This window comes from Oncorhynchus mykiss, chromosome 26 (genome assembly GCF_013265735.2).
Source record: "Oncorhynchus mykiss isolate Arlee chromosome 26, USDA_OmykA_1.1, whole genome shotgun sequence".
NCBI classification, from domain to species: Eukaryota; Metazoa; Chordata; class Actinopteri; order Salmoniformes; family Salmonidae; genus Oncorhynchus; species Oncorhynchus mykiss.
The window spans coordinates 10,923,413-10,947,975 of record NC_048590.1 but is presented as its reverse complement, the minus strand read 5'-3'; the positions used below and the strand labels follow the sequence as shown (position 1 = coordinate 10,947,975).

Genomic DNA, 24,563 nt, shown 5'->3' with positions numbered 1-24,563 from the left:
CCTCTGCCGTGTCTCAAAGCAGATTGCGAGGCCAGAGCCGCAGAACTCACCTGAAAAGAGGCCTGCTTAGACGCCGGCTGTGTGCAGGCCACAACAAAGGCTCGGGTGGTTTCCACCCATGTTAACCTCTTTGGATAATTTATAGTCTTTTTTTTCACAGGCGATTCTGGCTGATGACCTTTTCACATAGCTGAGAGAGGCCGAGGAGGAATATCACATTGTCTCCAATAATACTACTAATATTTATAACTGTACCGATAAGATTGAGAGCAGATTCATCTATTGTCGCTGAACTGCGTTCAGTCAAGTTTATTGTGCAAATTTGGGCCTCCTGAGTGGTGCAGTGGTCTAAGGCACTCCATTGCAGTACTAGCTGTGGCTCTAGAGATCATGGTTAGAGTTCAGGCTCTGTCGCAGCCGGCCGCGACCAGGAGCGCTGCCATGGGGCGCCGCACAATTAATCCAGCGTTGCCCGAGTTAGGGGAGGGTTTGGCCGGCAGGGATATCCTTGTCCCATCGCGCTCTAGCGACTCCTGTGGCGGACCAAGTTTATAGTGCAAATTTGTTACCAGACACATGTTCAAGATGTTCTGCAAATTGAATTACAATACAGAAATGTTCTTGCTCTTTAGTGACGTTCTGCTAATCTTATGTTGGAAAGCATTATCAAGGAAATGAGTTGAATACTTTGTGGAAATTGTAACCTGTTACTTGAACACCCGTGATTCTTCAATGGACAATAATAACGGTTCACTGTAGGACATTGTCTCTATCACAGGTCTCCAAGTGTACAGTAAGGGTATATCCTTAAAATACTGATTGCTATGGACATGACTAATCAATTAACTAATTAAACACATCTTTATGCCTGTAATTTTCCAGTTGACATTAGCAAGGAAAAGCTATATGCATTAATTCCCATTTCTTGCAGCTTTAACACTATTGAGTCAAGCAACAGCTTTGTCAACTCTCCCCAAGGATTAACACAAAGAATGTTAAGGAAATGTCATGTCCATCTTTTGTCTCTTCAAATTTTACAAATACATATAACTTGGAGCTATTGTTCTTGGCCGTATATGCATAGATTGATGTGTTTAGAAAACGTTTGTTTTTGCTTTGGTTATGTTGCACTACAGCTATCTAGAAATGTCCACATTAATTTGTGTGACTCAACTTGCTACCTAGCTTCTTAGCCTGTTAGCTAGCTAACATAGTTAGGTGCTGAAGATAATAGTTCAGGGGATACAGTTGACACATTTAACTTCTGAAATTAGCAATCAAGCTAGTTTATACAGTAACAAACAAGTTGCTAGCAAGTTATCCGGCCCACTCTGGGTCTTCCATTCCTGTGGCGGTCCTCGTGAGAGGCAGTTTCATCATAGCGGTTGATGGTTTTTGCGACTGCACTTGAAGATACTTTCAAAGTTCTTGTAATTTTCCGTATTGACTGACCTTCATGTCTTAAAGTAATGATGGACATTTTTCTTTGCTTATTTGAGCTATTCTTGCAGTGGTGGGCCGTCAGGGCCAGCAAGGCCTTCTCTGCTGGCTTAAACATCATCAGAATATAATTTTAAAAAATATATATTTTCCCACAAATATGTATTAAATTATTCCCCAGAGTAAGAGTTATACTCTTCATAGCTTTCCTCTTGGTTTCACTGCTTCTAGCCCCAGGTTGAGATTTGGAGGGCTGGTCTTTATGTTAGATCTTTTATCCAATCATATTCAGCCATCATGTTTTGCCAGGGGTCTAAAATCTGCCCTCAGGCCTTCAGAATCAACAGTTGTAGCTTAAAGTGAATGGAAATTAAAATTTAGTGTCAACCAATCAGCTTTAGAGTTGGCTATTGTATGCCTGCTGGCTGGCTCCAGTGTTACACAGGAGCCAGCTAGCAGGCGTAGTGCGTGCACGTGTTTTGATTGGATTACCAATATTGAGGGGCAGGTCTATGCAGAACCTCAGAACTAGGAAACTGAATTTGATAAACAAATTAATTTGCCTACTACTAAGCTGTTTTTTCAACCCACAATGGCGGAAGGAGGAGAAGATATCGATTTGGTCGAGGATATAATTATAACCCCATTCTCAAGACAAACTTTTCAAGAAAAGTTAGACATTGTCAGGAGAGGTCGGCCGACGCTACAAAGCCTGTCACAGGCGGGAAAGGGGTTCGTTCGCCACTTTCAAAGTTCCAACTACGAGCGCTATCAATGGCTCACAGGCTCCGAGAAGCACTGCAAACTGTACTGCTGGGAATGCCTATTATTTGCAAGTGATCGATTTGGTGTTTGGAGCCACACTGTCTTTGCAAACTTGAGTTGTCTAACCAAGGCAGCAACGAGACACCAAAATACGGCTGGGCTCTTACAAGCAATGGTGCTTTTGAAAACTTTTGGGGACACCCGAGTGGATCTACAGCCCAACGAACAAGCGCGCAGGGCAATGGAGCTGCACAATGAAAAGGTATTGTACTCTTCCCCTGCAATTCTCTGAATAAAAATGTCAATTTCAAGGTGACGCAACTCCTGGTTATACTGCGATTCTGTCTAAATGTATAGTGTCTAGAGCCATGGCATCATAATGATGGTAATAAGAGGTGGATTAATTTGGGTGGGACTGTGTAGGACCTCACTGAAGGTCCAGGCCCCAGGCCACGGCACGCCACTGTATTCTTGCCATAATATGGACTTGATCTTTTACCAAATAGGGCTATCTTCTGAAAATCCCTCCTAACTTGCCACAACACAACTGATTAGCTCAAACACATTAAGAAGGAAAGAAATTCCATAAATGAACCTTTAACAAGGCACACCTGTTAATTGAAATGCATTCCAGGTGACTACCTCATGAAGCTGGTTGAGAGAATGCCGAGAGTGTGCAAAGCTGTAATCAAGGCACAGGGTGGCTATTTGAAGAATCTCAAATATAAAATATATTTGGATTTGTTTAACACTTTTTTTTGGTTACTACATGATTCCATGTGTGTTATTTCATAGTTTTGATGTCTTCACTATTATTCTACAATGTAGAAAATAGGAAAACTAAAGAAAAACCCTTGAATGAGTAGGTGTTATACATTTTTGACCGGTAGTGTAACCAAATAAAAAATTATAGGCAAAGAGGGAAGCGTTTCATTGCAATGGTTTCACTTTTTTCTTTTGCATCCATTTGCAATTCATTTGTTTTTGTCTCTCAAAATTATTTATTTGCAATTTTATTTAGCCCTCAATACTTTTGGGTGAATGTTTTTCTGTCCATCAATTTTTTTGTGAATTTTCTCATTCAAAAGGTTTGCTTGGTATTAAAAGGACAAAAGTAATTCCATATAGGACGTCCACTGTTTGCTTGGTGCTGCCTGATATTAAATTGCATTATTTTCGCCCGCTGTCTACACAACCTACCCCACAATTTCAAAGTGTATACTACATCGCTAGTGAATGATATGTCTCCGTCATGACATTTCTGATAAAAATGTCTGAAAGCAGTGTAACTCAACCTCAGAGCAAAACCCCTGAGCAAGCCTCTTCTGTATCCCAAATCAAAATGAAATAACATTTTAATTCATCACATGCGCCAAATACAACAGGCGTAGGCTTTACAGTGAAATGCTTACTTACGATCCCTTTCCCAATTATGCAGAGTTAAAAAGTATAAACATTAGACGAATAAAAACATACATTTTTTTAAATGATCACATAGTGTATATGGGTGCCATTTGGGACACAATCTCTGACAATCAATATGAATCTTCTGTATTATTGACAAATGCACTATGTATACCTTAGGACAGTGTCGTATAGTCTAAATGCTCTGTAGTCTCTGGAAACACTTTTTCCTTAGCAAAAGCCCTGAGGTCCCACTGTCCTTATGTTCACAACCTGTTGGACCTGGGTTTCGATCCGGAAACCTTCTGGTTGGTCTGCTTCTCTAACCTCAACAAACTGGCTATGGGGGAGTACTGTATTGGGGAACTCATATTGGGCGCAAGGACACTCTTTCAGTGTTCCGAGCTCGACAACCTAGAGTCACTGTCTTAAGTTGTAAAATTCATTGTTTCTTGTTTTAGTCCTCTGACAATCAAGCACAGCTGGGGAACACTGTATAACCCATGTGTCCATTCATAACAGTCCACCCACACAAATAACCTTTTGTTAAAGGTTCCTCTTTGGGGCTTGATCCTGCATTAGAAGCCCCTTGTGCTTCAAGGAACCCAAATAATCTCTGACATCAATTTATCCACATCAGACCACTTTATTTTCGTTCCCTTGTTCTCTCACTCTTGAGTATTTGCGCCAACACTCAGAAGACCATGATCTCATTGGCTCTGAGATTTGGTAGCTACATTTTTATTTGTTTTACATCGGATAGGAAATACACATTTTAACCACCCTCCACCCCACCAGGAAGTCTTTCCTTTCATCTGGTCTCTGTCCCTCCCTCTATCCCTTCGTCCCTCACCTCTGGTCAGCCCACATGCGGGCCTCGCCCCTTTAACGCCATAATCACTCCCCCTCACTGCTAGTGGGATTTACTGTTCAGTACTCTTCTCCTGGTGGTCCTCACAAGCTGCATGCTGTCAGGGGGTCCTGCTCTTGTTTTTTAAAATATATTTTTTTACCCAAGCCCTCATTCACAGCTTGCCGACTCATAGACCCATGCGCTCCATGTGTGGTCGACGTGTGGTCAGTGTTTGGTCAATGTGCGGTCAGAGGCACACAGAGGTGGTGCAGTGTCAGCTCGCTAGTGGATAAACAGACATTGGTCTGGTGGGTTTGAGTCATCCCTTCGTGTTGCTGTTTTCAACGAGAGGAGATATATTTGGGTAAAATAGGAGGTATAGAGAGGGGGGAATAGGGGAGAGAGAGTGGAAGAGGGAGGGAGTGATGAGTTAGTTATGTGACATTGGAAGAGGGAGATTGGTGAGACAGAGAGAAGGAAGAGAGGGAATGAGGGAGTGGAAGAGAGACTGAAGATGATGAGATCAAAAATGACCTTCCAGCTAGAGGATATGGCAATGGATTGGGCAAAGAGACAGAGGCAGTCCCTATCCTTTCCTATTTTCTATAGTGGAGAGAGAGTGTGATAATGCAGTCAGTCGGAGTCAAACCAATGTTTGCAGTGGTATAATCTAGAGGTCGACCGATTATGATTTTTCAACACGATACCGATTATTGGAGGACCAAAAAAAGCCAATATAGCCAACAATATTCAATGAACAATGAACACTTATTTTAAAGTAATATAATACATACAGTTGAAGTCAGAAGTTTACATACACTTAGGTTGGAGTGACTAAAACTTGTTTTTCAACCACTCCACAAATGTCTTATTAACAAGTCGGTTAGGACATCTACTTTGTGGATATATTGAAGCAACATCTCAAGATATCAGTCAGGAAGTTAAAGCTTGGTTGCAAATAGGTATTCCAATTGGACAATGACCCCAAGCATACTTCCAAAGTTGTGGCAAAATGGACAACAATGTCAAGGTATTGGAGTGGCCATCACAAAGCCCTGACCTCAATCCTATAGAAAATGTGTGGGCAGAAATAAAAAAGCATGTGCAAGCAAGGTCTACAAACCTGACTCAGTTACACCAGCTCTGTCAGGAGGAATGGGCCAAAATTCACCCAACTTATTGTGGGAAGCTTGTGGAAGGCTACCCCACACGCTTGACCTAAGTTAAGCAATTTAAAGGCAATGCTACCAAATATTAATTGAGTGTATGTACATTTCTGACCCACTGGGAATGTGATGAAAGAAATAAAAGCTGAAATAAATCATTCTCTCTACTATTATTCTGCATTTCACATTCTTAAAATGAAGTGGTGATCCTAACTGACCTAAGACAGGGAATTTTTACTAGGATTAAATGTCAGGAATTGTGAAAAACTGAGTTTAAATGTATTTGTCTACTGTGTATGTAAACCTCCGACATCAACTGTTAATAAAATCTATTTAGTCTCAAATAAATAATGAAACATGCTCAATCTGGTTCAAATAATGAAAAAACAGTGTTGGAGAAGAAAGTAAAAGTGCAGTATGTGCCATGTATAGAAGCTAACGTTTAAGTTCCTTGCACAGAACATATGAAAGCTGGTGGTTCAATATTCCCAGCTCTTCAATATTCCCAGTTAAGAAGTTTTAGGTTGTAGTTGTTGTAGGAATTATGACTCGTCGACTATTTCTCTATTGGATGTTCTAATAGGCGCTTTTGTATTGCCAGCCTAATCTCAGGAGTTGATAGGCTTGATGTCATAAACAGTGCTGTGAATCAAGCATTGCTAAGAGCTGCTGTCAAACGCAGTAAAGTTAGAATGAATGTTTACGAGCCTGCTGCTGCCTACCATCGCTCAGTCAGACTCTCTCCCTGTTCGGACGGTGCTCGGCATCGCCGGTTTACTAGCCGCCACCGATCCCTTTTTCCTTTTCTGGTTGTTTTGTCTGTGCTCCTTTTCACACCTGGTTTCATTAGCGTTTATTTCTGTGTGTATATAGGGCACCTGTTGCCTGCCTTAGTTCGTGTGGGATTAAGCTTGTGTGTATTTACGCTCGATTATCTTTGATGTTTTGTTTTTTTCCTCGATTACGCACGTGTATGTATGTGTCGGAACTGTCTGTGGACATTATGGATAGAATTTGGAAATTTTGTCTGCGTTGTCGTGACCGCTCTTTCCGGTGGATTCCTGGGCATAACGCACCAAACTAACGGAGGTATTTGGATATAAAACATATCTTTATGGAACAAAAGGAACATTTGTTGTCTAACTGGGAGTCTCATGAGTGAAAACATCCGAAGATCATCAAAGGTAAACTATTAATTTGATTGCTTTTCTGAATTTCGTGACCAAGTTACCTGATGCTAAGTGTACTTATTGTTTTGTCGAGCGATCGATAAACTTACACAAATGCTTGTATTGCTTTCGCTGTAAAGCATAATTTAAAAATCTGAGACGACAGGTGGATTAACAAAAGGCTAAGCTGGGTTTTGCTATATTGCACTTGTGATTTCATGAATATGAATATTTTCTAGTAATATTATTTGACTGTGGCGCTATGCTATTCAGCGTTGCTGATGACAATTATCCCGGATCCGGTATGGGTGGTTCAGAGAGGTAGTAATATCATCAACCATGTGTAGTTAACTAGTAATTATGTGAAGATTAATATTTTTTTATGTGGTAAGTTTAATGCTAGCTAGCACCTTACCTTGGCTCCTTGCTGCACTCGCGTAACAGGTGATCAGCCTGCCACGCAGTTTCCTCATGAAATGCAATGTAATCGGCCATAATCGGCGTCCATAAATGCTGATTACCGATTGTTATGAATACTTGAAATTGGCCATAAGCAGCGGCTTAGACCGCTGGAACACCCCTGGTGACATGAGGAATATTTTAACCGGTGTGCTGGTTTTTGCATCACTGATTATTTGGACTAATCACGATTTTGTGGCAGTGTACCTACATGTACACCTTTTGACTTTCGGAAAGGGGAGGGCTTAATTCGGCCCATAGACTTGGCTGAGATGATATCAGAGGAGTGGGTGTGGACTCCAAAGAGGATGGTTCCACCACTTGCACTAGGCCAAACTGTGTCTGTCTGTCTTGTCCTGTTCCCTGACTCTCTCTGGGCCCACCGCTATTTTTAACCCTCAGAAAATCACCCTCAGCATTTTTGTACATCCCCAACCAGATGTTTATTGCTCGTCATTCACACATGTCAGGGCTTTGATGTTGTCCTTCCCACTGAGGGGAAGGGAGGGATAGGGAGAGAGTGAGCATGCCCTTGTGGTGATGATGTACTAGCTGGTGTATACACTGAGTATATAAAACATTAGGAACACCTTCCTAATATTGAGTTGCACCCCCTTTTGCCCTCAGAACAGTCTCAATTTGTTGGGACATGGACTCTAGAAGGTGTTGAAAGCGTTCCACAGGTCAACAATTCCTTCGACCCCACATGTCAACTGCTTCCCGCAATTGTGTCAAGTTTGCTGGATGTCCTTTATGTGGTTGACTATTCTTGATACACACGGTAAACTGTTGAGTGTGAAAAACCCAGCAGCGTTGCAGTTCTTGACACAAACCTGTGCGCCTGGCACCTACTACCATACCCCGTTCAAAGGCACTTCCATGTTTTGTCTTGCCCAACCTCTGAATGGCACACATACACAATCCATGTCTCCAATTGTCTCAAGGCATTAAAGTCCTTCTTAAGCTGTCTCCTCACCTTAAACTTAACTGTTTGAAATGGATTTAACATGTGAAATCAATAAGGGATCATATCTTTCATCTGGACAGTCTATGTCATGGAAAGAGCAGGTGTTCTTAATTTTTTGTACATAGTGTAGATCACGGAGGTATAATAAGAACTGGAGCCTGCATTCAAGATGTCCGCCTGTTGTTTGCAAGGTAATCTACTCGCGTTCGCATATGCCGATTCATGGACCGCCTATATACGGGTTGCATCCGGTTTATTCGGACCAACATCACATGCGCATTAGCACTTGGGAGCTGCAACGACATCATCACATCATCCAAAAACTAGGCAGACGTTAGATACATTTTTAAGGTTGATATCTGTGAATGATGAAGAAGAAGAATCTGCCTCCGCGACAGTTATAATTCATTGGATGTTTTGTTCACAAAGATGATGAATAAAGTGTCTTATTAGGAATTTTCTAGTCTGACTTATCTATGTGGCTGTGAATGGAAATTGTCTTTCTGGGCTGAGCGTCAGTTGAACTGCAGTACCGAAGCAAAACTGTAGGAGCAGTCGACACCATGCTTCTCGACCAGAACCCTGGTCCCTTGATATAGACGGAGAAATACACCGTCCCCTGTCTTTTGATCTGGTGTAAGCAGAAGTCGTCTTTGTAATGTCAAACTGATTTGCTTTCATGGAGGACTGGCCTGAATTGTGAGGATGACCATGGGTGGCTTTTGACAAACAAAAAAATATTCCTCGTCGTACTCCGGTGGAAGAAGTTTGATCCAAATTGGATGTTGGTACTTTACCGTATTTATTGAATATTACATTAATCCTATAAATTTAAATTGCCAATTTGGGTGCTATCAATTATCTTAATTTCTCCAAGATGAAATTACATTTCAACAAAATAATGTTTCAGGAATGCTAATCTTACCAATTTCATAGCAATCTGAGATGGTGGGTGTCGTGGCTTGCTGAAATGACATGGGAATGCCTGTAGTAAGATGGTAAGATGCCTCTTTCTCAATTCGTCTTTCTGCAATTCCTCGCTCTTATCTCCTTGCCTCCTGTTTAACCGTATTGGAGAAGGTCCAATGTTCCTCTATGCAGAACTTCTCATCAAATGCCTTTTGTAAAGGAGGTTAGGAGAGAGGATGCAAAGAATTGAGGAAAGATGAATTTAGAAAGTGCTTGTGTCAATGTCTGGACAGTCATTTCAGACATTTCATGTTGTGGGGGTGTTTTTCGACAGTACCTACTGGAGAGCGCATTGCAGAAATGATTGGTGATTAGGCCTAGATGCAAAGTGTGGGTACCATCACTATGCCTGCCTCTCTCTCTTTCTCCCTTCCCTCTATCTCCTCTCTCTCGCCTCTTCTTTCTCTGTGTCAGTTTGCATACCTTTTATTTTGAAGAGGAGTAAATACTGGTAAATATTGGGTATACAACCTCTCTACCTCCCCCTCTCCGCCCCTTTTCTCTACTTCTTCCCTCCCCAGACCCCTATGAACCAGGCGTCCACGCGTTCTCACTGTATCTTCACCATGCACGTGTGTGGCCGTGAGCCCGGCTCGGTCACCGTGCGGCGTTCCAAGCTACATCTGGTGGACCTGGCGGGCTCGGAGCGGGTGGGCAAGACAGGCGTATGTGGGCAGCTGCTCACAGAGGCCAAGTACATCAACCTGTCACTGCACTACCTGGAGCAGGTCAGAGTTCAGAGGTCACATGGGGTTTAAATAGGGAGGGGAACAAGGTCATACAAGGGGGAGAGCAGAGAGGAGGAGGAGGGTTGTTGTGGGTTTTACGCATACTCCCTCACAGACATAGAAGATGTACCTTGCCATTCTACTATGTTTGATGTCATCCTTCTGAATGCACCTTAAATCTCTGAGCAATTCATAGTTGGAGTATTTCTGTCCATCAGCCGAAATGCTTGTTTTTGCACTTGTTGCCTCTTAATGAATAAAATAGCATAAAAGAATGCGGAACCTGTATACGTCTGATCTAGTACTCAAATTCCTCTTTGTCTTCCCCTTTCTTCCCTCTCTCTCTGAGTCAGGTCATCATTGCTCTCTCAGAGAAGAACCGCTTGCACATCCCCTACCGAAATTCCATGATGACGTCGGTGCTGCGGGACAGCCTGGGAGGGAACTGCATGACCACCATGATCGCCACTGTGTCTGTGGACAAGAGAAATGTTGATGTAAGTGTTCCCCATTCACCATGGGCCAAATCCTATAGTTTGTAACCAGCGAACATTTGGTGCAAATCTCCCATTGACATTAAAGACCCAATTCTTTATTCTGAAAAGCGTCTGCACCTTTAATGCATGATTTATAGAAGTCAAACTTTTGGATTTCAAGTTAGGTTGTGGAAAAAAATATGGAAACAATTGGGTAAACGAGGGACAACAAAATGACAATGCCTTGCAACATTTACCTGGAGCTAACTCTGCAGATCGCACTACTGGGTGATTTGAAAAGTCATAGTCAATCAATCAATAATATAATAATACTTTTACCAAAAATGTTAATCTATAATTTACAATTTGTAGAAACTCTGAGAATAGAAAGGTTATTTTGTGAAACATCACAGAACATTTGAAAAATATATGGCTAATAGAAATCCAATATGGATGGTGTTAAGAGATATAGATGGGAGGGGTTGAATGGAGCTGAAGGGCAGGACTAATAACAACAAGATAACTAATGTAAAATGTATATTGTTTCAGAACGTTTGTGAAACAGCACAGTTAAAAAATATATGGCAACTTGAAATCAAACGGGATAGTCTTCAGAAATAGATTGGAGGGGTTGAAGGTAGTGGAAGAACAGAAGTAAAAACAAACAAAAGATAACAATTGTAAAATAGATTGTGTCCTTTAAATGTATATAATATGCATAAGCTGGAAGTAAGTGTTGTTGTTCATTAGTTTACTCCAATTAGGGGAGGGGTGGTAGGGTTTGTGGAAAATTGTAAAGGAAAATATATTTACATTTATAAAAACCTGTTTTCGCTTGGACATTATTGGTTATTGTGTGTAGATTGCTGAAAAAATTATAATTAAAATCTTATTTTAGAATAAGGCTGTAACATAACAAAATGTGGACAAAGTCAAGGGATCTGAATATATTTACTTTTTTATGGGGGTTTGGAAATGATGCAGACCATTACGATGATACAAGTTACAATCTATCTACAATATTAAAGCTGATCTACCCCCCCACAAAAAAAATTATATAACAATGCTTCCATCTACAGAGCATAGTATGTATGACCTTAAATGCTGTCGCAGGGACAGTTTTTGTCTTTAGTTGGATGGGGTTAAACGTGTTAAGCCTATGGGTTCCCCTATGGGAACTACACCCCCCCGTTCAGCTGAAACGGTCGCGCAGGGAATGCAAAAATATTCTTAGAAATATTTAACCTCCACACATTAACAAGTCCAATAGCTCAAATGAAAGATAAACACCTTGTTCATCTACCCAGCCTGTCAGATTTTTTAAATGTTTTACGGCGAAAACACAGCACATATTTATGTTAGACCACCACCGAAACAAAGAAAAGAGGCAGCCATTTTGTCCCAGAAAATATAAAACGATAAAAGCAGGATTAAAAAATGAATCATTGACTAACCTTTTGAAAATCTTAATTAGATGACAGTCATATGACATGTTACACAGTACATTTATGTTTTGTTCGATAATATGCATTTTATATCCATAAATCACGGTTTACATTGACGCCATGTTCATAAAATTATCAAAAATGTCCGGAGAAATTATAGAAAGCTACGCCAGATAACAGAAATACTCATCATAAACTTTGACTAAAGATACATGTTCTACATATAATTAAAAAGATACACTGGTTCTTAATGCAAACGCTGTGTCACATTTTTTTTTTACGTTACGGAATTAGTTTACTATGCAATAATCTGAGACGGCGCTCAGACGCAACAATATTTCTCCGCTATGTTGGAGTCAACAGAAATACAAAATTACAACATAAATATTCCCTTACCTTTGATGGTCTTCGATCAGAATGTAGTGGAAGGAGTCATACTTACCCAATACATTGTTTTGTTTCATAATGTTCAATTCTAGTGTCCATGTAGTAGCATATGCTAACACTTTCAGCTCAAATATCCAAAAAATGACTTCTGGTCCAGAATAATTGCGCATCAAAACTTCCAAATGACATATTACAGGTTGACGAAACTGGTCAAACTAAGTGCAGAATCAAGCTTCAGGATGTTATAAACGTACAAAACGAATGGCATTCCAACCGGACAATCCTAGTTCATCTGGGGCTGACTGGAACAAAGGAAGCTCTCTGTCCCAATCGCGCCTTCACGCACGTGAAAATTCTCGCGACACCTACAGATTTCCCCCCATTGGGTCAAAGTTCACAGCATTTGCACCATTAAACGCTCTACTGAATGAGGACATCTAGTGGAAGACATAGGAAGTGTTTCCAGATCCATAACTGGTTGGGAAGGGAGGGGGCGATGACGTTCAAGTTGCCCCAACTTTCAGGATTCCAAAACTAGTTTGGAAGATTGCCTGCCCTGTGAGTTTTGTTATACTCACAGACATATTTCAAACGGTTTTAGAAGCTTCAGTGTTTTCTATCCAATAATAATAGTAATATGCATATATTAGCAATTTAGGACAGATTTTTATGCAGTTTACTATGGGCACGCAATTCATCCAAAGGGGAAATACCGCCCCCTATCCTGAACAAGTTTAAGATCAAGTCTGTGTAATTATTTGTTTAGTTCATTAAGGAACTGTAATTGGAAATGTGGAAATTATAGCCATCCAGATTCAACTATCTCAACTCATCTCTCTCTTTCCCCCCTCTCTTCCTCGCCTCTTTCCTCTGTCTATCAGGAATCCATCTCCACATGTCGCTTTGCCCAGCGGGTCGCTCTGATCAGGAACGAGGCTTTGCTGAATGAAGAGATGGACCCTGCCCTGGTCTGTCTGTCCGTTCATCCGTGTCTGTCTCTCAGTATTTGTCTGACTTTCTGTCTGTCTGTCCACCCATTCGTTAGCCTGTCTGTCACTGTTGGCCTTGTCTGTCCATACATTCTTACATTTGTCCATCCTTACATTTGTCCTTCCTTATGTTTGTCCATCTGGTGTGTCCTCTCCTGGCCTCCGTCACCCAGGATGAGTCCCCCCCCCCCCCCCCCCCCCCCTTCCTCGTCTGTGTGGTATTTAGACTGTTGCACAGGGCTGTTTGTGTTCTAGCGCTGTGTGTATGCTAGAACACATTTTTCAGCCCAATAACTCGTCACAGCCTTTTCTTTGGATATAGTCAGTTGGAGAAGGAACATGCGTGTGTACACATTAAAACAAACACACACACACACACACACACACACACACACACACACACACACACACACACACACACACTTGCCGCTTGATGAAGATTAATTAGAGGCCATATTTTCTGGTGGTGCTGTTTCAATGACAAACAGATGTATGAAAAGAGACAATGTGTGCTCATTGATTGCTTTTCGAAAAACCTTGAGGGGATATTTTGGTGCTCCAAGCAACAAAAAAAAAACTGTACAGAATTATATAGCAATTCAAGTCTTCTTTCTGTGGAAACAGTAGGTCAATTGGGGTACTGTGGATGATCTGTGCTCCCCCCACAACCTTGAAACTATAAGTATATTTTCAACCCTCTCTTTCTCTCATTTCCTTCTCTTCCCCCTCCTTCCCTGTTTCTCGCTCTCTATGTTGCCCCTGTGCTTAAAACAATGATGTCAATTATGCATCTTTAAATAGGCATATCTGTTGGCAGACCCGGTTGTCTCTTCATAGGCGTCTGCACCCTGCCCAAAGGACAAACCTGGAGGAAACACTGACCATGATATCCCCTCCTGTATGCTATGAGGATATAGCTGTGTGTATTATTGTACGGGGCTTGGCTGGCATTACCAAACCCTGCAGAGGTATTTTTAAGAGAGTCTGCGGCTGTCCGTTAATTGAGCTGGTGTCTGGGATGGCTGGTTTAAGTTGAGTAGTAGCTGCCCTTTCAGCTCTGGGTAGTAGTGTACTACTCTGCAGGTCTTTTCTCCAGAGAAAGCTTTCTCACTCACTCACTGACTCACTCACTCACTCACTCACTCACTGGACACACTCACTCACTCACTGGACACATTCACTCACTGGACACTCACTGGACACACTCACTCACTGGACTCACTCACTCACTCACTCACTGGACACACTCACTCACTGGACACACTCACACACTGGACTCACTCACTCACTGGACTCACTCACTCAATGGACTCACTCACTCACTCACCCACTGGACACTCACTCACCCACTGGACACACTCACTCACTCACTGGACACACTCACTCACTGGACTCACTCACTCACTGGACACACTCACTCAATGGACTCACTCACTCACTGGACACACTCACTGTACTCACTCACTCACTGTACTCACTCACTCACTGGACTCACTCACTCACTGGACACACTCACTCAATGGACTCACTCACTCACTGGACACACTCACTATACTCACTCACTCACTGGACTCACTCACTCACTGGACTCACTCACTCACTCACTGGACTCACTCACTCACTCACTGGACTCACTCACTCACTCACTCACTGGACACACTCACTCACTCACTGGACACACTCACTCACTCACTGGACACACTCACTCACTCACTGGACACACTCACTCACTCACTGGACACAGTCACTCACTCACTGGACACACTCACTCACTCACTCACTGGACTCACTCACTCACTCACCTGACTCACTCACTCACTCACTGGACACTCACTCACTCACTGGACTCACTCCCTGAACACACTCACTCACTCACTCACTGGACACACTCATTCACTGGACACACTCACTCACTGGACTCACTCACTCACTCACTGGACTCACTCACTCACTGGACTCACTGGACACAGTCACTCACTCACTGGACACAGTCACTCACACTCACTCACTCACTGGACACAGTCACTCACTGGACACAGTCACTCACTCACTGGACACAGTCACTCACTCACTGGACACAGTCACTCACTCGCTGGAATCACTCACTCACTCACTCGCTGGACTCACTCACTCACTCACTGGACACAGTCACTCACTCACTGGACACAGTCACTCACTCACTGGACTCACTCACTCACTCAATGGACTCACTCACTCACTCAATGGACTCACTCACTCACTGGAAACACTCATTCACTGGACACACTCACTCACTCACTCACTCACTGGACACACTCACTCACTGGCACACTCACTCACTCACTCACTCACTCACTCACTCACTCACTCACTCACTCACTGGACACACTCACTCACTCACTGGACACACTCACTCACTCACTGGACTCACTCACTCACTCACCTGACTCACTCACTCACTCACTGGACACTCACTCACTCACTGGACTCACTCACTGAACACACTCACTCACTCACTCACTGGACATACTCACTCACTGGACACACTCACTCACTGGACACACTCACTCAGTGGACTCACTCACTCACTCAGTGGACTCACTCACTCACTCACTGGACACTCACTCACTCACTCACTGGACACTCACTCACTCACTGGACTCACTCACTGAACACACTCACTCACTCACTCACTGGACACACTCACTCACTGGACACACTCACTCACTGGACACACTCACTCACTGGACTCACTCACTCACTCACTGGACTCACTGGACTCACTCACTCACTCACTCACTGGACTCACTCACTCACTCACTGGACTCAGCCACTCACTCACTGGACTCACTCACTCAATGGACTCACTCACTCACTCAATGGACTCACTCACTCACTGGACACACTCATTCACTCACTCACTCACTCACTCACTCACTCACTCACTCACTCACTGGATTCACTCACTCACTGGACTCACTCACTCACTGGACTCACTCACTGGACTCACTGGACTCACTCATTCACCGGACACACTCACTCACTCACTCATTCACTCACTGGACTCACTGGACTCACTGGACTCACTCTCTCACTCACTCTTTCACTCACTCACTCACTCACTCACTGGACTCACTCAATGGACTCACTCATTCACCGGACACACTCACTCACTCACTGGACACAGTCACTCACTCACTGGACACAGTCACTCACTCACTGGACACAGTCACTCACTCACTGGACACAGTCACTCACTCACTGGATGCATTCACTCACTTTCTCACTCACTGGACTCACTCACTCAATGGACTCACTCACTCACTGGACTAACTCACTCACTGGACTCACCCTCTCACTCACTGGACTCACTCTCTCACTCACTGGACTCACTCACTCACTGGACACACTCACTCACTGGACACAGTCACTCACTCACGCACTGGACACACTCACTCACTCACTGGACACACTCACTCACTCACTGGACACACTCACTCACTCACTCACTGGACACACTCACTCACTCACTGGACACAATCACTCACTGGACTCACTCACTGACTCACTCACTGGACTCACTCACTCACTCACTCACTCACTCACTCACTCACTCACTCACTGGACTCACTCACTGACTCACTGGACACATTCACTCACTGGACTCACTCACTGACTCACTCACTGGACTCACTCACTCACTCACTCACTCACTCACTCACTGGACTCACTCATTGGACTCACTCACTCACTCACTCACTCACTGTACTCACTCACTGACTCACTCACTGGACACACTCACTCACTGGACTCACTCACTGACTCACTCACTGGACACACTCACTCACTCACTCACTGGACTCATTCACTGACTCACTCACTTACTCACTCACTCACTGGACACACTCACTCACAGGACTCACTCACTCACTCACTGGACACCCCCTCACTCACTCACTGGGCTCACTCACTCACTCACTGGACTCACTCATTCACTGGACACACTCACTCACTGGACACACTCACTCACTGGACACATTCACTCACTGGACTCACTCACTCACTGGACTCACTCACTCACTCACTGGACTCACTCACTCACTCACTTGAGTCACTCATTCCCTGGACACACTCACTCACTGGACACAGTCACTCACTCAATCACGCACTGGACACACTCACTCACTCACTCACTCACTCACTCACTGGACACACTCACTCACTCACTGGACACACTCACTCACTCACTGGACTCACTCACTCACTCACCTGACTCACTCACTCACTCACTGGACACTCACTCACTCACTGGACTCACTCACTGAACACACTCACTCACTCACTCACTGGACATACTCACTCACTGGACACACTCACTCACTGGACACACTCACTCAGTGGACTCACTCACTCACTCAGTGGACTCACTCACTCACTCACTGGACACTCACTCACTCACTCACTGGACACTCACTCACTCACTGGACTCACTCACTGAACACACTCACTCACTCACTCACTGGACACACTCACTCACTGGACACACTCACTCACTGGACACACTCACTCACTGGACTCACTCACTCACTCACTGGACTCACTGGACTCACTCACTCACTCACTCACTGGACTCACTCACTCACTCACTGGACTCAGCCACTCACTCACTGGACTCACTCACTCAATGGACTCACTCACTCACTCAATGGACTCACTCACTCACTGGACACACTCATTCACTGGACACACTCACTCACTCACTCACTCACTCACTCACTCACTCACTCACTGGATTCACTCACTCACTGGACTCACTCACTCACTGGACTCACTCACTGGACTCACTGGACTCACTCATTCACCGGACACACTCACTCACTCACTCATTCACTCACTGGACTCACTGGACTCACTGGACTCACTCTCTCACTCACTCTTTCACTCACTCACTCACTCACTCACTGGACTCACTCAATGGACTCACTCATTCACCGGACACACTCACTCACTCACTGGACACAGTCACTCACTCACTGGACACAGTCACTCACTCACTGGACACAGTCACTCACTCACTGGACACAGTCACTCACTCACTGGATGCATTCACTCACTTTCTCACTCACTGGACTCACTCACTCAATGGACTCACTCACTCACTGGACTAACTCACTCACTGGACTCACCCTCTCACTCACTGGACTCACTCTCTCACTCACTGGACTCACTCACTCACTGGACACACTCACTCACTGGACACAGTCACTCACTCACGCACTGGACACACTCACTCACTCACTCACTGGACACACTCACTCACTCACTGGACACACTCACTCACTCACTCACTGGACACACTCACTCACTCACTGGACACAATCACTCACTGGACTCACTCACTGACTCACTCACTGGACTCACTCACTCACTCACTCACTCACTCACTCACTCACTCACTGGACTCACTCACTGACTCACTGGACACACTCACTCACTGGACTCACTCACTTACTCACTCACTGGACTCACTCACTCACTCACTCACTCACTCACTCACTCACTGGACTCACTCATTGGACTCACTCACTCACTCACTCACTCACTCACTGGACTCACTCACTGACTCACTCACTGGACACACTCACTCACTGGACTCACTCACTGACTCACTCACTGGACACACTCACTCACTCACTCACTGGACTCATTCACTGACTCACTCACTTACTCACTCACTCACTGGACACACTCACTCACAGGACTCACTCACTCACTCACTGGACACCCCCTCACTCACTCACTGGGCTCACTCATTGGACTCACTCACTCACTCACTCACTCACTGGACTCACTCACTCACTCACTGGACTCAGCCACTCACTCACTGGACTCACTCACTCAATGGACTCACTCACTCACTCACTCAATGGACTCACTCACTCACTGGACACACTCATTCACTGGACACACTCACTCACTCACTCACTCACTCACTCACTCACTCACTCACTGGATTCACTCACTCACTGGACTCACTCACTCACTGGACTCACTCACTGGACTCACTGGACTAACTCATTCACCGGACACACTCACTCACTCACTCATTCACTCACTGGACTCACTGGACTAACTGGACTCACTCTCTCACTCACTCTTTCACTCACTCACTCACTCACTCACTGGACTCACTCAATGGACTCACTCATTCACCGGACACACTCACTCACTCACTGGACACAGTCACTCACTCACTGGACACAGTCACTCACTCACTGGACACAGTCACTCACTCACTGGACACAGTCACTCACTCACTGGATGCATTCACTCACTTTCTCACTCACTGGACTCACTCACTCAATGGACTCACTCACTCACTGGACTAACTCACTCACTGGACTCACCCTCTCACTCACTGGACTCACTCTCTCACTCACTGGACTCACTCACTCACTGGACACACTCACTCACTGGACACAGTCACTCACTCACTCACGCACTGGACACACTCACTCACTCACTCACTGGACACACTCACTCACTCACTGGACACACTCACTCACTCACTCACTGGACACACTCACTCACTCACTGGACACAATCACTCACTGGACTCACTCACTGACTCACTCACTGGACTCACTCACTCACTCACTCACTCACTCACTCACTCACTCACTGGACTCACTCACTGACTCACTGGACACACTCACTCACTGGACTCACTCACTGACTCACTCACTGGACTCACTCACTCACTCACTCACTCACTCACTCACTGGACTCACTCATTGGACTCACTCACTCACTCACTCACTCACTGGACTCACTCACTGACTCACTCACTGGACACACTCACTCACTGGACTCACTCACTGACTCACTCACTGGACACACTCACTCACTCACTCACTGGACTCATTCACTGACTCACTCACTTACTCACTCACTCACTGGACACACTCACTCACAGGACTCACTCACTCACTCACTGGACACCCCCTCACTCACTCACTGGGCTCACTCACTCACTCACTGGACTCACTCATTCACTGGACACACTCACTCACTGGACACACTCACTCACTGGACACATTCACTCACTGGACTCACTCACTCACTGGACTCACTCACTCACTCACTGGACTCACTCACTCACTCACTTGAGTCACTCATTCCCTGGACACACTCACTCACTGGACACACTCACTCACTGGACACACTCACTCACTCACTGGAAACACTCACTCACTCACTCACTGGACACACTCACTCACTCACTGGACACAATCACTCACTGGACTCACTCACTGACTCACTCACTGGACTCACTCACTCACTCACTTACTCACTCACTCACTCACTCACTCACTCACTGGACTCACTCACTGACTCACTGGACACACTCACTCACTGGACTCACTCACTGACTCACTCACTGGACTCACTCACTCACTCACTCACTCACTCACTGGACTCACTCACTGGACTCACTCACTCACTCACTCACTCACTGGACTCACTCACTGACTCACTCACTGGACACACTCACTCACTGGACTCACTCACTGACTCACTCACTGGACACACTCACTCACTCACTCACTGGACTCACTCACTCACAGGACTCACTCACTCACTCACTGGACACCCCCTCACTCACTCACTGGACTCACTCACTCACTCACTGGACTCACTCACTGGGCTCACTCACTCACTCACTGGACTCACTCATTCACTGGACACACTCACTCACTGGACACACTCACTCACTGGACACATTCACTCACTGGACTCACTCACTCACTCACTGGACTCACTCACTCACTCACTTGACTCACTCATTCCCTGGACACACTCACTCACTGGACACACTCACTCACTGGACACACTCACTCACTGGACACACTCACTCACTGGACACACTCACTCACTGGACACATTCACTTATTCACTCACTCACTGGACTCACTCACTCACTGGACTCACTCACTCATTCACCGGACACACTCACTCACTCACTCACTCACTGGACTCTCTCACTCACTCACTCACTCACTCACTCACTCACTCACTCACTCACTCACTCACTCACTCACTCAATGGACTCACGCATTCACCGGACACACTCACTCACTCACTCACTGGACACAGTCACTCACTCACTGGATACATTCACTCACTCTCTCACTCACTGGACTCACTCACTCACTGGACTCACTCACTCACTGGACTCACTCACTCACTGGACTCAGTCACTCACTCATTGGACTCACTCACTCAATGGACTCACTCACTCACTCACTGGACTCACTCACTCACTGGACTCACTGGACACAGTCATTCACTCACTGGACACAGTCACTCACTCACTCACTGGACACAGTCACTCACTCACTGGACACAGTCACTCACTTGCTGGAATCACTCACTCACTCACTCGCTGGACTCACTCACTCACTCACTGGACACAGTCACTCACTCACTGGACACAGTCACTCACTCACTGGACTCACTCACTCACTCAATGGACTCACTCACTCACTCAATGGACTCACTCACTCACTGGACACACTCATTCACTGGACACACTCACTCACTCACTCACTCACTCACTGGACACACTCACTCACTGGCACACTCACTCACTCACTCACTCACTCACTCACTCACTGGACACACTCACTCACTCACTGGACACAGTCACTCACTCACTGGACTCACTCACTCACTCACCTGACTCACTCACTCACTCACTGGACACTCACTCACTCACTGGACTCACTCACTGAACACACTCACTCACTCACTCACTGGACATACTCACTCACTGGACACACTCACTCACTGGACACACTCACTCAGTGGACTCACTCACTCACTCACTCAGTGGACTCACTCACTCACTCACTGGACACTCACTCACTCACTCACTGGACACTCACTCACTCACTGGACTCACTCACTGAACACACTCACTCACTCACTCACTGGACACACTCACTCACTGGACACACTCACTCACTGGACACACTCACTCACTGGACTCACTCACTCACTCACTCACTCACTGGACTCACTGGACTCACTCACTCACTCACTCACTGGACTCACTCACTCACTCACTGGACTCAGCCACTCACTCACTGGACTCACTCACTCAATGGACTCACTCACTCACTCAATGGACTCACTCACTCACTGGACACACTCATTCACTGGACACACTCACTCACTCACTCACTCATTCACTCACTCACTCACTCACTGGATTCACTCACTCACTGGATCCACTCACTCACTGGACTCACTCACTGGACTCACTGGACTCACTCATTCACCGGACACACTCACTCACTCACTCACTCATTCACTCACTGGACTCACTGGACTCACTGGACTCACTCACTCACTCACTCTTTCACTCACTCACTCACTCACTCACTCAATGGACTCACTCATTCACCGGACACACTCACTCACTCACTGGACACAGTCACTCACTCACTGGACACAGTCACTCACTCACTGGACACAGTCACTCACTCACTGGATGCATTCACTCACTTTCTCACTCACTGGACTCACTCACTCAATGGACTCACTCACTCACTGGACTCACTCACTCACTGGACTCACCCTCTCACTCACTGGACTCACTCTCTCACTCACTGGACTCACTCACTCACTCACAGGACTCACTCACTCACTCACTGGACACCCCCTCACTCACTCACTGGACTCACTCACTCACTCACTGGACTCACTCACTGGGCTCACTCACTCACTCACTGGACTCACTCATTCACTGGACACACTCACTCACTGGACACACTCACTCACTGGACACATTCACTCACTGGACTCACTCACTCACTCACTGGACTCACTCACTCACTCACTTGACTCACTCATTCCCTGGACACACTCACTCACTGGACACACTCACTCACTGGACACACTCACTCACTGGACACACTCACTCACTGGACACACTCACTCACTGGACACATTCACTTATTCACTCACTCACTGGACTCACTCACTCACTGGACTCACTCACTCATTCACCGGACACACTCACTCACTCACTCACTCACTGGACTCTCTCACTCACTCACTCACTCACTCACTCACTCACTCACTCACTCAATGGACTCACGCATTCACCGGACACACTCACTCACTCACTCACTGGACACAGTCACTCACTCACTGGATACATTCACTCACTCTCTCACTCACTGGACTCACTCACTCACTGGACTCACTCACTCACTGGACTCACTCACTCACTGGACTCAGTCACTCACTCATTGGACTCACTCACTCAATGGACTCACTCACTCACTCACTGGACTCACTCACTCACTGGACTCACTGGACACAGTCATTCACTCACTGGACACAGTCACTCACTCACTCACTGGACACAGTCACTCACTCACTGGACACAGTCACTCACTCGCTGGAATCACTCACTCACTCACTCGCTGGACTCACTCACTCACTCACTGGACACAGTCACTCACTCACTGGACACAGTCACTCACTCACTGGACTCACTCACTCACTCAATGGACTCACTCACTCACTCAATGGACTCACTCACTCACTGGACACACTCATTCACTGGACACACTCACTCACTCACTCACTCACTCACTGGACACACTCACTCACTGGCACACTCACTCACTCACTCACTCACTCACTCACTCACTGGACACACTCACTCACTCACTGGACACAGTCACTCACTCACTGGACTCACTCACTCACTCACCTGACTCACTCACTCACTCACTGGACACTCACTCACTCACTGGACTCACTCACTGAACACACTCACTCACTCACTCACTGGACATCCTCACTCACTGGACACACTCACTCACTGGACACACTCACTCAGTGGACTCACTCACTCACTCACTCAGTGGACTCACTCACTCACTCACTGGACACTCACTCACTCACTCACTGGACACTCACTCACTCACTGGACTCACTCACTGAACACACTCACTCACTCACTCACTGGACACACTCACTCACTGGACACACTCACTCACTGGACACACTCACTCACTCACTCACTCACTCACTGGACTCACTGGACTCACTCACTCACTCACTCACTGGACTCACTCACTCACTCACTGGACTCAGCCACTCACTCACTGGACTCACTCACTCAATGGACTCACTCACTCACTCAATGGACTCACTCACTCACTGGACACACTCATTCACTGGACACACTCACTCACTCACTCATTCACTCACTCACTCACTCACTGGATTCACTCACTCACTGGATCCACTCACTCACTGGACTCACTCACTGGACTCACTGGACTC

The 24,563-nt window shown here is 45.6% G+C and overlaps 1 protein-coding gene across 1 annotated transcript in view; it reads left to right on the top strand.

Moving 5' to 3' along the window:
- Nucleotides 1-24,563, top strand: part of kif6 (kinesin family member 6) — a 104,412-nt gene that overhangs the window by 38,640 nt on the left and 41,209 nt on the right. Inside the window, exons 7-9 of the mRNA XM_021585670.2 lie at nt 9,714-9,920; nt 10,274-10,417; nt 13,110-13,196. Coding sequence (XP_021441345.1) covers nt 9,714-9,920; nt 10,274-10,417; nt 13,110-13,196 — 438 coding nt within the window. The remainder of the gene's footprint in view (nt 1-9,713; nt 9,921-10,273; nt 10,418-13,109; nt 13,197-24,563) is intronic.